Source organism: Triturus cristatus, chromosome 7, assembly GCF_964204655.1.
Source record: "Triturus cristatus chromosome 7, aTriCri1.1, whole genome shotgun sequence".
Lineage (NCBI taxonomy): Eukaryota > Metazoa > Chordata > Amphibia > Caudata > Salamandridae > Triturus > Triturus cristatus.
In genome coordinates, this window is record NC_140590.1 from 277,771,441 (window position 1) to 277,788,745 (window position 17,305).

Consider the following 17,305-nt stretch of genomic DNA (forward strand, 5'->3'; position numbering starts at 1 on the left):
GCCCTTTTAGTAGTAGAGTGTCACACTGCCAGCTGTATTCTTTCAGTACTAGTTACCCATCCCTTGCCGTGCTGTTTTAGTGTTAGAGTTCCACATCCCCAGCTATTCCCTTTCAGTGCTAGATTGTCTCAAACCCAGCTGTGCTCTTTAAATGCTTGAGTGCCACATTTCCAGTTGTGCACTTTTAGTGTTTGAGTGCCAAATACCCTGTTTTGCCCTTTCAATACTGGTGTGCCACATCCCCAACTGCTCGTTAATGCTAGAGTGCCAAATCCCAAGCAGTGCCCTTCCAGTGCTAGAGTGCCACATTACCAGCTATGCCCTTTTAGTCGCAGAATACCACATCTCGAGCTGTGCCCTTTTGGTGCTAGGGAAACACATCTCCAGCTCTCCTATTTTAGTGCTAGAGTGCCACATCCCAAGCTGTGCCCTTTCAGTGCCAGAGTGCCTCATCCCCAGCTGTGCCCTTTCAGTGCTAGAGTGCCTCATCCCCAGCTGTGCCCTTTCAGTGCCATAGTGCCTCATCCCCAGCTGTGCCCTTGTAGCGCTGTAGTGCCAGCTTCCCAGCTCTGCCTTTGTAGCTCTAGAGTGCCACATCCACAGCTGTGCCCTTTTAGTGCTAGAGTGCCGCATCCAAGCTGGGCCTTTTGGTGCTACAGTGGCACATGTCAAGCTGTGCCCTTTTAGTGCTATGTGTCAAATCCTCAGCTGTGTCCTTTTAGGTCCAGAGTGTCACATCCGCAGCTATGCCCTTTCAATGCTGCAGTGCCTCTGCAGCTGTGCTCTTTCAGTGCTCGAGTGCCACATCTCCAGCTGTCCCATTTTAGCGATAAAGTGCCATATCCCCAGCAGTGTTGGTTTGGTCCCAGGTGCCCAGCTGTGCCTTTTTATTGCTAGAGTTCCACATCCTTAGCTGTGCCCTTGTATTGCTAGTGTGCCACATCCCAGCTGTGCCATAGTAGTGCTAGCGTGCCACATTCCAACTATGCCTTTTAGTGCTAGAGTGCCACATGCCCAGCTGTGCCCTTTTAATCCTAGAATGCCACATCCCAGCTGTGCCCCTTTAGTGCTAGATTGCCACATTCCCATCTCTGCCTTTACAGTGCTAGAGTGCCACATCCCCAGCGGTGCACTTGTAGTTCTAGAGTGCCACATCCTAGCTGTGCCCTAGTAGTGCTACAGTGCCACTTCTCAGCTGTGCCCTTGTAGTTCTAGAGTGCCACATCTCAGCTGTGCCCTTGTAGTTCTAGAGTGCCTCATCCTAGCTGTGTCCTTTTAGTGCTAGAATACCACATTCTACCTGTGTCCTTTTAGTGCTAGAATGCCGCATCCTAGCTGTGTCCTTTTAGTGCTAGAATGACACATTCCCAGCTCTGCCTTTGTAGTTCTAGAGTGCCATATCTCCAGCTGTGCCCTTGTAGCGCTAGAGTGCCACATTCCCAGCTCTGCCTTTGTAGTTCTAGAGTGGCACATCCCCAGCTGTGCCCTTTTAGTGCTAGAGTGCCGCATCCAAGCTGGGCCTTTTGGTGCTACAGTGCCACATGCCCAGCTGTGCCCTTTTAGTGCTATGTGTCAAATCCTCAGCTGTGTCCTTTTAGGTCTAGAGTTTCTCATCCGCAGCTGTGCCCTTTCAATGCTGCAGTGCCTCCGCAGCTGTGCTCTTTCAGTGCACGAGTGCCAAATCCCAGCTGTACCCTTGTAGTTCTAGAGTGCCACATCCTAGCTGTGCCCTATTAGTTCTAGAGTGCCACATCCCAACTGTGCCCTATTAGCTCGAGAGTGCCACATCCCAGCTGTGCCCTTGTAGTTCTAGAGTGCCACTTCCTAGCTGTGCCCTATTAGTTCTAGAGTGCCATATCCCAACCGTGCCCTATTAGTTCTAGAGTGCCACATCCCAGCTGTGCCCTTGTAGTTCTAGAGTGCCACGTCCCAACTGTGCCCTATTAGTTCTAGAGTGCCACATTCCAGCTGTGCCCTATTAGTTCTAGAGTGCCAAATTTCCAGCGGTGCCCTTACAGTGCTACAGTGCCACATCTCAACTGTGCCCTAGTAGTTCTAGAGTGCCACATCTCACCAGTGCCCTTGTAGTTCTAGAGTGCCACATCTCAGCTGTGCCCTTGTAGTTCTAGAGTGCCACATTCCCAGCCGTGCCTTTGCAGTGCTACAGTGCCACATCCCAGCTGTGCCCTTGTGGTTCTAGAGTGCCACATCTCAGCTGTGCCCTCGTAGTTCTAGAGTGCCACATCTCAGCTGTGCCCTTGTAGTTCAAGAGTGCCACATCCCAGCTGTGCCCTTGTAGTTCTAGAGTGCCACATCTCAGCTGTGCCCTTGTAGTTCTAGAGTGTCACATCCCAGCTGTGCCCTAGTAGTTCTAGAGTGCCACATCCTAGCTGGGCCCTTGTAGTTCTGGAGTGCCACATCCTAGCTGTGCCCTTGTAGTTCTAGAGTGCCACATCCTATATGTGCCCTTGTAGTTCTATAGTGCCATATCCTAGCAGTGACCCTGTAGTTCTAGAGTGCCACATACCAGCTGTGCCCTAGTAGTTCTAGAGTGCCACATCCTAGCTGTGCCCTTGTAGTTCTAGAGTGCCACATCCTAGCTGTGACCTTGTAGTTCTAGAGTGGCACATCTTAGCTCTGCCCTTGTAGTTCTAGAGTGCCACATCTCAGCTGTGCCCTTGCAGTTCTAGAGTGTCACATCCCAGCTGCGCCCTAGTAGTTCTAGAGTGCCACATCCTAGCTGTGCCCTTGTAGTTCTGGAGTGCCACATCCTAGCTGTGCGCTTGTAGTTCTAGAGTGCCACATCCTAGCTGTGACCTTGTAGTTCTAGAGTGGCACATCTTAGCTCTGCCCTTGTAGTTCTAGAGTGCCACATCTCAGCTGTGCCCTTGCAGTTCTAGAGTGTCACATCCCAGCTGCGCCCTAGTAGTTCTAGAGTGCCACATCCTAGCTGTGCCCTTGTAGTTCTGGAGTGCCACATCCAAGCAGTGACCCTGTAGTTCTAGAGTGCCACATCCCAGTTGTGCCCTAGTAGTTCTAGAGTGCCACATCCTAGCTGTGCCCTTATAGTTCTAGAGTGCCACATCCTAGCTGTGCCCTTGTAGTTCTAGAGTGCCACATCCTAGCTGTGACCTTGTAGTTCAAGAGTGCCACATCCTAGCTGTGCCCTTGTAGTTCTAGAGTGCCACATCCCAGCTGTGCCCTAGTAGTTCTAGAGTGCCACATCCTAGCTGTGCCATTGTAGTTCTAGAGTGCCACATCCTAGCTGTGACCTTTTAGTTCTAGAGTGGCACATCCTAGCTGTGTCCTTGTAGTTCTAGAGTGTCACATCCCAGCTGTGCCCTAGTAGTTCTAGAGTGCCACATCTTAGCTGTGCCCTTGTAGTTCTGGAGTGCCACATCCTAGCTGTGCCGTTGTAGTTCTAGAGTGCCACATCCTATCTGTGCCCTTGTAGTTCTATAGTCCCACATCCTAGCAGTGACCCTGTAGTTCTAGAGTGCCACATCCCAGCTGTGCCCTAGTAGTTCTAGAGTGCCACATACTAGCCGTGCCCTTGTAGTTCTAGAGCGCCACATCCTAGCTGTGCCCTTGTAGTTCTAGAGAGCCACATCCTAGCTGTGACCTTGTAGTTCTAGAGTGCCACATCCTAGCTGTGCCCTTGTAGTTCTAGAGTGCCACATCCCAGCTGTGCCCTAGTAGTTCTAGAGTGCCACATCCTAGCTGTGCCCTTGTAGTTCTAGAGTGCCACATCCTAGCTGTGCCCTTGTAGTTCTAGAGTGCCACATCCTATATGTGCCCTTGTAGTTCTATAGTGCCACATCCTAGCAGTGACCCTGTAGTTCTAGAGTGCCACATCCCAGCTTTGCCCTAGTAGTTCTAGAGTGCCGCATCCTAGCTGTGCCCTTGTAGTTCTAGAGTGCCACATCCTAGCTGTGACCTTGTAGTTCTAGAGTGCCACATCCTAGCTGTTCCCTTGTAGTTCTAGAATGCCACATCTCAGCTGTGCCCTTGTAGTTCTAGAGTGCCACATCCCAGCTATGCCCTTGTAATTCTAAAGTGCCACATCCTAGCTGTGCCCTTGTAGTTCTAGAGTGCCACATCCTAGCTGTGACCTTGTAGTTCTAGAGTGCCACATCCTTTTTAGTGCTGACCTTTTAGTGCTGTCGGGCTCGAGCAGCGGGCCTACTTCAAGCAGCTCCGTAGACAAGGCGCTGGCAGTCCTGGTACCCTTTGTAGTAATGACTAACGCATGTTTTTTGTTCCTTTTCCTTGCTCTCCAGTATTGCCACTTCTGCTACGTCTGCCCGGTGATATGCGAGACAGCGTGTAAACCCGGTAAGTGCCTTCTTCCCACTCACCCGCTCGGCAGCTTTGAGTAAGATGAACACGGACAGGTAAGGGGGACGTGCCCATCAAAGGCATCTGCAAAGCTGGGGGGAAGAGTGAAGCTGTTGCAGGGCAGGACTCCACCACCACTGCCTACAGCGCCATCTTGTGAGGAATGAAGTACTCCACGCTTGTCTAATGGCCATTCTGGGCTTGTAGGAGAGCCAGAAGTGTAGAACCCTACAACCCCCACACCGGCCTACAGTCTGTTCACGCCAGACCGCAGGGGGCTGTGGGTGCAGAAGTCCCCTCTTAGATGGCCGACATAAAGCCTGGATTTGTGGGTGTTTGGGTGGAAAAAGTCCTCCCAACCACCTCATATTAATTTGAGTTCTGGCTTTCCACAGAGCCCGCAGCTCTGTGCATAAGTGCAGCGCACTGCCCGTTCTATCCCTAACAGGTAATCGGGGGTGTCTTTGAGGGACGTCCCCTCACCATTTTATACTATGGCAGTTCTGTTGGTGTCTGTTCTAAGGCAAAGGAAACATCTGGATGCAGAACTGCCCCACATCTGCGCATGTTACCTCGTGCAGGTCTAGCCTAGACCAATTCACCAAATATTTCTATGACCAGGCTGCCTTATCCCTGTTTACAAGTCACCCACGCCTAAGTGCCCGGGCCCAGTGCTTTAACTGGGGAAAAAAAACTGGGGGTGCTCTAAAAGGGGCGTGGTTAATGTCTTGAAGGGGCATGGCCTATCCGAGTAGGGGCGTGGTCTAAATCAAAATAACTAGCACTGTGTGCTTAAGAAAATCATAAGTACCGGCACTTCTCCGTGTTCTCCCATTGAGTACCGGGACTTCTCCTTGTGTTAAGAGAGTACCGGTACTCCTAGTGGCATGCTGTGGTCAGTCTCTAGGTTATGGGTGCTTGACAGTTAATGTCGAGTGGATTCCGGCGCTAGGTTGCGGCTGCAGCCCTACACTCCGAGCCGGCATTTGATAGGATAGCGCTTTAGGCGGAGAGAAATTTGGCGCCCTTGCTAATAGAGACTGAAATGCGGCAGCAGGGGGTCCTTTTTGAGTTGAGCTAAGCAGTGACTGCCCCCTGGCCTGAACCCAAACGCCTCGGGACCTCCCCAGCTCTCCTAAATCACCGATAGTTTAGCTGCCTCACGGTGATGGGTCTGTTGGTGTGTGTATCAGCAGGGGTGAGACGGTGAAAGGAGCGCGAAGAAAGGGACAATGAGGTGTTAAAACAGGCCGGCCCTGCTCACACCCTGACAGCGCAACAGGACAGGAAGACACCTGTGTTTTTCTAAGCTAGAGGTCTCGACATTGGAACTGTCGCGCTGTGAGTTATAGGGAAAGTTTGCAGATCCGTTGTCTGTCAGAGTGCCTTGAAAAAAAAAAAAAGTCTGCTTTCGCGTAAAACTTCTGCTTCTCATGTTAATGCCCTCGGGCTAAGTTCATAAGTTCACGCTATATATAGTTACAACAAACGCTAATTACACCCTGCAGCTATGGTCAGAACTTGGTCAAAGGCACTGAACAGTGAAGAAGAAAATGCTGATAGTGTACAAGGCTGCCTTGAAGCCACGCCCCCAGACACGCACCTCCCAGGCTCACCCCTATCAATTTGGTGAGTACCGGCACTTCTCTTTTTCCATTTAAAGCACTGCCTAACAGTGCAGCAACAGTGGGTAGAGTCTGAGCACCGGCAGTTTTTTTTTGGGCCCTCAAAACGGGTCCGAAAAAAATAAATAAAGAACGGACTACCTTTAGTAGCCACGGAAATAGAGCCCGATAGAGACCCGTTTCGAGGGCCCCAAAAAAAAACTGCCGGTGCTCAGACCCGGACAGACCCGGCCCACTTAAAGCCCTGCCCGGGCCTGATTCACAAACCTGGGCATTGGTTTGTCCTGCTCCAGGTTTAGGTGCAAGCTTATTCAACGGCAGAAATGTGTTGTCATTTTTTCCTGAAGTTAGGGTTTCTTACTCCTATAAATGCATGTTAGCTAAATCTACACCCGGAGTAAGGCATAACAATGCCCAGACAATGCTTGATGAATCAGGCTCGGACATGCAGGTGTAATTCACTCCTAAGATAGGAGTAAGTCACACCTGTTGATAGAACATGTGTGAGGAGGAGCCCGCCCTTCTTACCAGAGAATGCTCATTCCAATCGTCTTCACGCTGTAGTAGGCTCATGGGCTGTTTGTGCTAATGCTCTTATATTTGGACTCCTCTCCCACACCATCCATCCACTGGACTGAATCCAGAATGCCGCAGCTCAGCTCCTGCCCAAGCTGCCTCTAAGGACTCCGAATGCAGGCCCTCTGTGGAGACCGCATTGGCTTCTGGTTTACAAGTGCGCGATGTTTAAGGACCATCTCTTGCTTCTACTAAAGATAAGCAAGCATCACCAAGGAGGTCCTGGCTTTCCTACCGAGTTGCCTACATTGGACCTCCCTCCCCTACAGCTTCGCCAGGGTTCTAGCTCTCTGACCTGCAGAAATATGCTGCAGACATATCTGTTCAAGTTACACTTTCTCAGTATGGCAGGTGTATTTAGCTCTAGGGTGACTTTTGGCAGTCATAAACTTTACAAATATTAAATAAATAAAACAATAAATAAAAAATCTGGGTAATTAAGGTGTATTAAAAATCTAAAACAGAAGTAAGACACAACAGCGTAAAAAAAGCTTTGTGATTTAGGGCTCCGCCGCACTTTCTTCGAACAGAGAGGTGAGCACGTTTTTGTTACTCAACAGTGTACCTCCTCAGGGCCCGAAAGTGTCGAAGGAATACGTGCAAGTCTCGTATTGAACAGCACAGTGGCACCGCGAGGCCTTACAGCTCCAGTGGGCGGGGGGCCCCAGAGGGTGAAATCCATGTTCAAGGGCAGGTTCACACACCATGCGCGGGTGGACAGAGGGAGCGGGCAGTGAGGGTGGGGCGGCCCTGCTCGGGTTACCCCCACACAAACAAGACACAAAGGACCAGTCCGTGAACACGTCTGAGCTTGTAATGTGATAACAAGGACGCCTGCTCATGTCCAACTCCAAAGACGGGAGACAAATGACGGACGAGTGCGGCTGCAGCGCACAGTGCGCTGTTTACATCAAACACTGCCAGGGCCCAGCCCAAAACACAAAGGAGAAGGAGCCAATATGCAAACGTTCGCGAGTGTACTTTGCATTTGTTTTATTTCCATGTTTTTTCAATTCACTCTTCTGACTCCGTGGCCCTGGCTGGCATCTAACAGTTTGCATGCGCCGCTCCGCGCCTAATGTTTCTGCCAGCAGCCACCGCCTCGCACTGCCTTAAATCAACAATGTTCTAATCCCTGAATGAGAGATGCCCGGTCCGCTGCTCTGAGCGGAGTTCAGCGCATCGGGGGAGTTCGAACAGTGTAACCGGGTGGATTGCTCTCGCGATGGTCTTCAACCGAAGGGGGTCACGTCAGGGCAGGGGGAGCGGTCAGCCATGGCCCGGCCACTCCGGCAGCCTCCATACAGATCACCCCCCGCCAGACGAGGCAGCACCGACCGGGAAGGAATTCAAAACCTCCATCGCGAACCCAAATATCAAGCAAACATCGAGTACAATTAAAACCAAAAGCAGATCTTTAAGGAAAGAGCGAATCGAAAGTCAACAAGCTCAGGAGAGGTAAAGCAGGAAGTGCAATTCCCTGCGAGTCTGCTGGAGTTATACCAAGAAATGTGAGCATTTGAGGAAGAAGTGTGTGCCCTTCGAATGCCAAGATCATGAAATGTAAACTCCAATGGAGACAAGACATGCCTAGCCAACTGAATAGTAGATAAACGGTCGGGAAACAGCTATGGGGCATATTGACAAGCCCTCTCCGCCATCAGAGCATCACTATTCTTGATGCTCCCGTGGCACAGCGGCGTTTTCCATATTTACAAGGTGGCGCTAAACCACTATGCGTGGCTTGACGCCACCTTGTAAATATGCTCCGTTCCGCCACAGTCTTCTGGGCAAAGGGGGGTGCACTGGGTATTGCTGTGGGCGTTCCACTGCAGCACCCACTGCTTTTTGGCGCTGACCCAGATTCACAAGGCCGAGGCAGCGGCAAAAACGAACATCATGGAATACCAGGCGTTAGAATGTCGATACGAGAAGACATTATCAATTTCTCCTCGTTTTTTGCTCTTTTCATGCGAGCTTCATTCTGCAGCACACATAGAAGGTGCAAATTGCCATTATTGATTATGTGCAGGAAGGTGACCCTTCCTGCACACAAACAATCGTCCCTGCAGTGCAGGCACCCTTGCAACATGGCGGCAGGGTGCCTGTGCTGGCGCCATCGCTAGGGGAAACTCAGGGGTGCACGTTATGCTTGTGAATACGGTGCATCCCTGTGTGTTGAAAATGTCGGAGTGCACAGCTGCCAAATTTGGCTCAGCTCTGTGCTCCGAAAATGCTTTTGTAAATATGCCCCTATGTGACACACCATCATGGGGCTTAATTACAGCCCCTTGCGCTACCGGTACAGCACTATTTCCCATATTAAAAGTGACGCACCAGGGGGGCAAGAGGCTCGTAAATAAGCCCCCTTGTTTTATTTCTCCATCTCGAACACATTTATAAACACCCAGGTGAATATTAGACCAGAAAGTGATTGCCAACTATTCGGTTTCAGTTGCAGATAATGAACTAACGAAAGAAACTAGATTTATAAGGTGTGACCCCTTTTTAAATGCTTGATTTAATGCAATTCTAAAAGCACACTCTGTGCCTAATAAAAATATAATCAAATATTGTTGCATCTCTCCAGAAACTCATCACGTCGTAGGTGGTGAACAACTGATCAAGGATATCTGTGTGCCGATGTCAATATAGTAAACCACCAGGTCTATGAATGAGGAAACACAGAACATTTGTGTTCTCAATCTGGTTGTGCTTGAGTAAGGTAAACATAAAATAAGATAATTCACTCAAAAAGCTCTACCTAGAGATACATACTGTACACGATTCCTATGACAAATGCGTTCAGTGAAAAAGGAACAATTTGGAGTGGAACATTGGAGGGCCTTGTATGAGACTGTTAGATGGAAGCAAATAAATATATTTGTTCTTGCTATGTTAGCCTCAGGGAGGCGCAGAGTTTTGGCACAAATCCATGTCTACAAGTCTTTGCACATATGGATTTCCGTCAAAATCCATGAGTGAATGAACAGGAACGCCTATGCACCACACGCAGAACGCATCCTTGATGCAATTTAATGCAAGGCGGCACATTTTGCTGCGTTGGGCAACTTTTGGTTACACACCAATGCACATCGCCATTTGCGTTGATTAGTAAATGCTAAACTGCATTTTGGGTCGGTCTGCATTAAAAACGTGACACAACCCAGACACAAAATCTTTGTAAATCTGGACCTTAGTGTTTTTAGTGGCATAGAAGGTCTCTTCAGTGTTCTGAAGTCACAACTTGTCTATCCTCAGTGTCTGTGGATACTCATAGAAGTCTAACCTTTATCTGCCTGTCTCTTTGTAAACTCTCCCCTCCTGTCCTTGGAGTTGTCTACCCCCTCTGTTTATTAGTCTGCCTGCATACTATGTGTCCTGCACTTTCTTCAATTTGCCTACTTATCTTTTAGCCATTCCATTTCAAAGCAATATCAGCAGCTGTGCGCCTCAACTCTGCTTTTTTTCTGTTTCAGGGAGCTACGTAGATGAACTCACAGGAGCCGTTTACCAGTAAGTAGACTTTACCACACCAATCTAGCGCTGCGTTGGTGTTACCATCTCCTCTGGTTGGGCTGTGGGTACATGTAAAAGCGCTACATTGATGAAGGCAGCTGTGCCCCACAGTCACACAGCAGGCCATTTGAACTGAGACCAGAGACACCGCTGCCTTGGTTGAACAAGCATTGGCATAGCCAATAGGTCTCGCCTTTGGGACCTTCTAAGTGTTTAGCCATGCAACAGTTGCATAACTAAATACTTATAAGGTCCCAAAAGCGAGATCTATTGGCTATGCCAAGCGGCCGTGCAGCCGCAAAAGTGATCGTGATCGCGATCAAACATCAAAGCGGCCGCGAAAGTGAAAGTAATCGCGGTCAAGCGCAGCGCACATGCACTGTAGCTCTAGGCTGGCCTGGTAGCACTTTTTGGAGCCCTCTCAAAAAGTCTCGAGCCTGACCACAGACCAGGCACTGTGCCCAACCCTCAACTGTGCATGGCTGGAGGCCATGCGCAGCATGCGGTTGACGCCCTGAGGCCAACCTCTAGCCACGCACAGCCAAAGGGTGTGCGCAGTGTGGGTTTGGCTAACCTTGGGGGGCCGTTGGTCCTCGGGCCAACCTCGCAGCATGTAGTTGGCTGCCTGCGGGGGGAGGGGATTGGCTGCAGGGTGGGAGGGAGAATGTTGGCTTTACGTATGGTAATAAATTATTACTTTTTAAAAATAAAAAAAACCCTAGAAAGAAACCCTAGCAATTCATGGCGGGGGCATGGGCTGTAGTCACCTTAGTACACAAGTTATAGTTACCTGAGATAACTATAACTGGTGAATTTCTGTCGTTTATAGAGTTTAGAATGTTACATTGTTACTGAACATTTCACTTTACTATAATATTACTTTAACCTTTGTTTTCTTCAGTACATATATATATACATATATGTTTGTAGGGGTTTAACTCTACTTACCTTGCGTGGTAAAGGCATATGTGTTGTAAAAACATACAACCACTTGGTACCACGTGCTAGTAGGAAATGATAAAGGGATTATACTCCCAGGATTCAGGGTGGGTCCTCCACAAAGTCTAAATCATAACATTATAAGAGTAAAGAGAAATGATTGGCGAGGAATGAAGGTGGGGACAGAATCTCTCTTACGAAGGATGAAGGGATGATGGTATATCCAAATGGAGATGAGAACCCTCTCTGTTCATCCATCTCCCGCCACACACACCCTTGTCTACATGTTCTTGCATTTCTACATCTATATTCAGCTGCTGAGCGGTGAAATCTGACTGCAGCAACAACTAGAACCCAGGATTGTGTTACCGCGAGGGTCTGTAGATAGCTCACTAGATGGCGAACAAGTATTCACAGAAGCCCTGGAGGCATTAACATATCAGCGAAAGCAGTGCTTTAACTCGAGGTATTACCAGGCTACAGTGTGTGCAGATCTGCATTGGAATATCTGGCAACACAGCAATGGGGTGATGGGCCGCACCAAATACCAATGTGGGTTGTGTTTAGTGCCAAGATGGTACGGTTGAGTGTGCAAGGCAGGATGATTTTTATAGTGAATAGTGAACTGCGATAGAAAAAAATGAAACAGGTGAAAACATTTGTGACCTCCACTCATTTGCACACATCCTACCGCTCCACCTCTTGGTCAATGTGAACTCACTGGAAGGCTGTGCCTTTAAATGTACTATCTGTTCTATTACTACTACTGATATACCATGCATACTTGTAATGTATACTTACACTCATCGGGAGGCTCCTACGGTACCACACATAACCTACAGGTTGGCTAGCCACCCGAAGCTCGAGACAGATGCCTGGCTTTGGCTCAGCTCAAGGTCCTACAGGTCCTCGAGGAAATGCTTTTAGCAGGTGGGAAGGGCTGCCGAGAAGTCTATGATATTACATGGCGCGGACCAGGTGAAACCCAGAATCCGGCAGCATCCTTCGCCTGACTCCTAAGCAGGGCCTTAATGTCATTGTGTTAAGATGTGCTTGGACTGTGCGGCCTTTCACCGCAACTGGAACACGTCAAAGAAGAAACCTGCATATCCACTGTCAAAATCAAAACTGGTGGATAGACTTTGATAGTCTGTGCCAGGAAGTGCCTTTTCGGACCTCAATCAATAAGAACATATTTGGCACTTCCAAGAACTATGAGGCAGAGAGGAGTGGATTTACAGGAAAGGTGTGCATCTCTGCATTATAGCAGAGATGCATCAGTTTACTTGCATCACGCAAAAACACCTTGCACCACCATGGATGCGTCGCATTTACAATGCAGCGCATCATGGCGCAAGGATTGACAGATGCGTCATGCATCCGTTGGCACATAGGTCACGCATTGCTGGAGTCGTGTTGCAAGCACGACACAACTCCAGTAATGCTCAGGAAGGCCTATACCTATTGTGCTGCGTCACTCCAGGTTTTGACGCATTGGCGTCGTAGAAGTGGCGCAGTGAAATCTTGTGGATTTCAGTACATCACTTTTACAAGGCTTTCTTGCGTCGGAACGCCCACCCTGCATACATTATACCTGACGCAGCTATAATGTGGCAAAGGGCTTTACAACGTGACGCATCTCCCTAGATGCGTCACGTTGTAAATGTGTCGCAACGTGGCCTACAGTTTGCATTGCCAGTGCATAACAAAAGTGATGCAACGGCGGCGCAAAAGTGTCGCAAGGGGCTTGTAAGTCTGTCCCAGAGAGTCTATAATCTCGATGCCCCCCTCACAGCACCAGAGTCCTCTGCTGCAGTTTCTTCCCGGTCCTCTTATGACAGCGGCGCAAAAGTGTCGCAAGGGGATTGTAAGTCTGTCCCAGAGAGTCTATAATCTCGATGCCCCCCTCACAGCCCCAGAGTCCTCTGCTGCAGTTTCTTCCCAGGCCTCTTCTGACACTGAGCACAGTTACTGTTATATGGAAGCAAACAGTGCAACCACAGCCAGCAGATCGTGACAGGGAAAAGCTGTGCGTTCCCACACTCAGAACACTACACTTTATATTAAAACCACTTGCTGTCTCACTACCAAAGCCATCAGGTGCAACCGCGGGGAATTCTGGGACTTGCAGTCTTTTCTCCCTGAACACTTGGAAAATATAATCCCAACGGAATGTATGACTCCTTTGTTTAGACGATGTTGTCCCATGGATGCCAGAGGCAGACTATTATCATGGAAGCCTTCCATGGCAGGTGTCGTCACTTGTTTGTATTTTTTTTTTATTTGACGGAGGCCAGAGCTTTGATAAATTGCCACATTGCCAGGGCAGACAGGATACTGATTACAAATACCCCGCTCCCTCCCTTGGCCTCATACGGATGACTAAAGGGCTTTCATCTCAGGCACCAAACACTCTGCTTCCCGGGCACAACCTCCGTTCTCGAATGTTCCAGGGTCAGAGGGCGTCACGAGAGGATCCACCAGTCTGTGGGCAGCATTTCATTTGTAATCTCAGTGGTTAAGTCGTAATATGTTTACAAAGCATATGCTTTCATAGATTACACTATTACGTACCATTACTTCATTCAAAAGCAGCATTGGACCATTTTAATTATGAATACTTTGAATGCATTTGGAGGATAGAGGTGAATTCTACCGTTACGAGCCGTGCTTAATTTGTGCTGGCAGTTGCAGGTTGTTGCAACAGCACTAGGGTGACCACCTACCTCCAGGACATCACACACACTGCCTCCAGTGCGGAATGTTTCACCTGCAAAGTGCTCTTTACAGGTGTGGGAGTCTAATCAGATCAATGGAAAGAAAGCATTACTTTATCCCCCAGAATGTATTGGGTTATCACATGAATGCCTAGAGGTGGGTTATATGTTGATGTTATCAAGCACCTTTACTAAAGCCACGGTACTGCAACCTAACGTTTCCGATATGGGTTAGCGCTTTTTTTTTTTTTAACTATAAGGCATGCTGCGCAACAGCTAGCGCTGCTGTGGAACATGTTTAAAAAACATTGACAAAACCAATAGATTTTGCAGAGGCCCGAAAACAAGTCATTACAATTTTACTGTGTTTGTTTCACTTACATTGCTCACCTGCTTGACTACTCACCAAGCTAAAACTTACCAAAAAAAAAGTTATTAATAATCACATAGGTGAAACCTATTGGCTTTTCCAATGCTTGTTATCCAGTGTGTCTCTACACACATTGACAAACAATACACAAATCTGTTTTGGTCTTGCTCCAATATGAACCGTCCAGCCCGCACAGCTAGGGGATGTCCCTTCTGAATATGAACACAAGCAGCCACAGCTCAGTGCTGGCCTTACTGGTTCTTATCATTAAAGTGCAGGTTGAGGCCTAGGCACAGTCCACTATGGAGTCCACTGTTGTGTATATGGAGGCATTGTGAGCTATTGTTTGGGCAAGCATACACATAGTGAACTACTTACGGAAATCATAAACCTGTCGTATTTTTTCCCAATGCCCTATACAGTAAACTACTAAGGGGTTTATTTTATTTTGAGTTTGGCAGATGCAAGACGTCCACCACAAATTGGCAGTGGAGACGACATAGGCCAATTTTTGGTGGGTGTCGCACATCAACCACTCGTTAAATAATCCCCTAAGTATGATCAGCAGGTTATGTTTGGGGACTGGTTTAAATGTGTATATGTAGGACATACCAAGATTTAGAACACACTGTAGAACGCTGTTAAGTATTCAATGTATGCATCCTAGGCCTTCTTAAAATTATTTCATCTTGTTTACCCTATCCTTCCTGTTTAGGTTATAGAATGCTTTCATCATCTTCTAGTAAGATTGCCACTTTCGTCCCAAAGTTTGCTGTCACACTACAGTATAATGTGTAAGTGATTTCCTGCTTAGTAAAGGTCCTTCCAACAGAGCAAAGTATAGATGACAATACTTATAGGATGAGTCAATTGATAGGACAATGTATAAGCCATAGCATTCAGAAGGGGCTAAGACCCGTAAGCAGGATATTGTCTTTAACCTACTGACATGTTTATTCTTCTGCCCAGGTCTATTGCCAACATTTTCGAGCAGCGTGCAAACTGAGATCCCTCAAACATCCTACGTCAGGCGCAGGAATGTGAGCCTCGTGTACGACAAACATAAGTAGCACGGGATTCGTTTTCTATTCGTCTTCTCCACTCCCCTGACAACGTTTTATACAATACAGAACTTACTGAAGTGCTCTGCAATCTACGGCAAGTTACCAAACTACCTACGTACAGATGAACAATGCACCTGAGCAAGTCCCGAACTCATTATGAAGACCTACTACTCCAACCCTTAGAGACTTCCTCGCCACATCCGGGCTGGTCCCTGCCCATGAGATCTTGTGGCACACACTTTGCAGTGAGAGATTCTGAAACATATGCTTCTGACTGCCCTCACCTGCCACTCCTGCCAGTTTTCCACTCTACACGCAGAAGTGGCCACCGGGAAAACATTGTGGACTTGCGTTAAAGCTGCAAATGGCCCCAAAGACACCAGCCAGCGATGTGTTACTCCTACCAGCATATCACGCCTCTGACCATGCTCCAAAGGTTAATATTTAATAAGAAGGATAGATCCCTCCTTCCTGGGCTAGATCAATTCTGAAAAGGAGCAGATCTTTCCTGCTGGTCGTGATCCTGAAGGGAGCATTTGATGAGCCTTAGACATATAGATGGATCTCGTCCAAACTGTAATACATAAATTATACTTTGTCAACTCCTTTTGGACAGATACCTATTTTGTATATTTGTTCTGCAATATAGACATAAATGCTGTGAGCATGATTGTATACCTCTGTTATAGCGGGGTTGATCTACCACAAACTGTGTCCTTAGGATCATATTTCTCCTCTACGAAAAGTTGCATGTCACTTCTGGGAACAAGAGTAGATTTTCCCTAAAGGCTTGAATAATCATCAAAACAACACCTCCCTAGCCGCAGAGCACATCTCTCCTACTAACAGATATATATGCGGTTTGTAAGACCTTACATCTATTTATGTCCTCCCACGGGGTCCTTCAAAAGTTCGACGTGGCAGGTGTGCACACTAATGAGGATCCTATCTTGAGTGTCCTGGCCTCAGCCATAGTCCTACTAATGTCATTGCACTAGAGCCAAAGCCCAGATACTTTTTGATAGGTGATGCGCAAGTGGCTTCGTCTAATGAGACAGAGGTCTCTGTTCACTATCAGAGTGCACAATCCTCAGATCACAAGCGCACATTATAAACCCAACAATGACTCTGCCGTTGGTCAGTAGTGCTTAAATATATATTTATTTATTACCCATTGGTTCATATTTATATCGGAACCCAGGCGAAACTACATCCAATCTTGGAACTCAACCTCCTCTGGGAAAATTGGATTTCCTAACTCAAGATTTTTCCTTTCTTCCTTTTTATTCGTGTTTTCCCAAGCATAAGAACAATATCATGAAAAGTGAACTGCCATATGTCATTATATTTTTTCAGGCAGTGCAAAGTCCTACTCTTGAAATAAAGTGAATTTTGATCCCTGGGAATCATTGGTGTCTGTTTCAATATTGTACAGAGTGATTTAATGGGGTACTCTAGCTAATGGGATTTGGCAGGTAAGTATGAGTGCGGAATATGGAGCGATGGTTTTCTGGAGGCAGTGAGTGGGGTCGATATGAAGTACGTGCCTGTACCCTAGACAAAGGCTTCAGTGCAACGGATTCAAGGTGGTATATCTACTGAAGGAGCTGAGTTCCATGTTCTAGATTCGCTCTAGAACCTCGAGTCGATGGTAATTTTTCTCAGCATGAAAGCGTGGGGGGGAGAGAAATCGTTAGCAGATCAATCCTTTCAGTTAGAATTTACTATGCCTCTTAAGGATCACAGACTACCAAATAAGATTAGTTGATTTAAAGCCACAGGCACCTCAAAGTGAGAGCGTAGAAATACATTGGAACTAATACAAAGCCAAATCCACTGATGAAGTTAAGGCGGTGCAACATGCACAGAATGATTAGTTCGATAATTAGGATACAAAAGATTACGGAACAGATGTCCAGGTTCCACTTCATCAAAAGTTCATGGGTATAAAGCATTAATCTGTCCCTGCTCTAGCACTAATGTGACATCCCTACATAGCATTTCTCAGGCAAGATCAGTTAAGGTGTCAGCATGTGATGCCTTCCTAAGAAGTCTTCCCACGTTAGTTATGTGAAGCAGCATAACGCTACTGAGGCAGAGCTTGTTCTAAAATGCTCTCTCTCAAGGCAAGGCAGAAGTCTCCAGACACATCCCCCA

At 47.7% G+C, this 17,305-nt stretch overlaps 1 protein-coding gene across 2 annotated transcripts in view; it reads left to right on the plus strand.

Moving 5' to 3' along the window:
* Positions 1-16,554, plus strand: part of LOC146809414 (uncharacterized) — a 114,991-nt gene extending 98,437 nt beyond the window's left edge. For both annotated transcript variants that reach the window (XM_085616253.1, XM_085616254.1), the window contains exons 4-6: positions 4,281-4,335; positions 10,019-10,055; positions 15,054-16,554. In XM_085616253.1, the coding sequence (XP_085472379.1) occupies positions 4,281-4,335; positions 10,019-10,055; positions 15,054-15,090 (129 nt within the window). In that variant the 3' untranslated portion in view covers positions 15,091-16,554. The remainder of the gene's footprint in view (positions 1-4,280; positions 4,336-10,018; positions 10,056-15,053) is intronic.
* Positions 16,555-17,305: the final 751 nt, after the last annotated feature.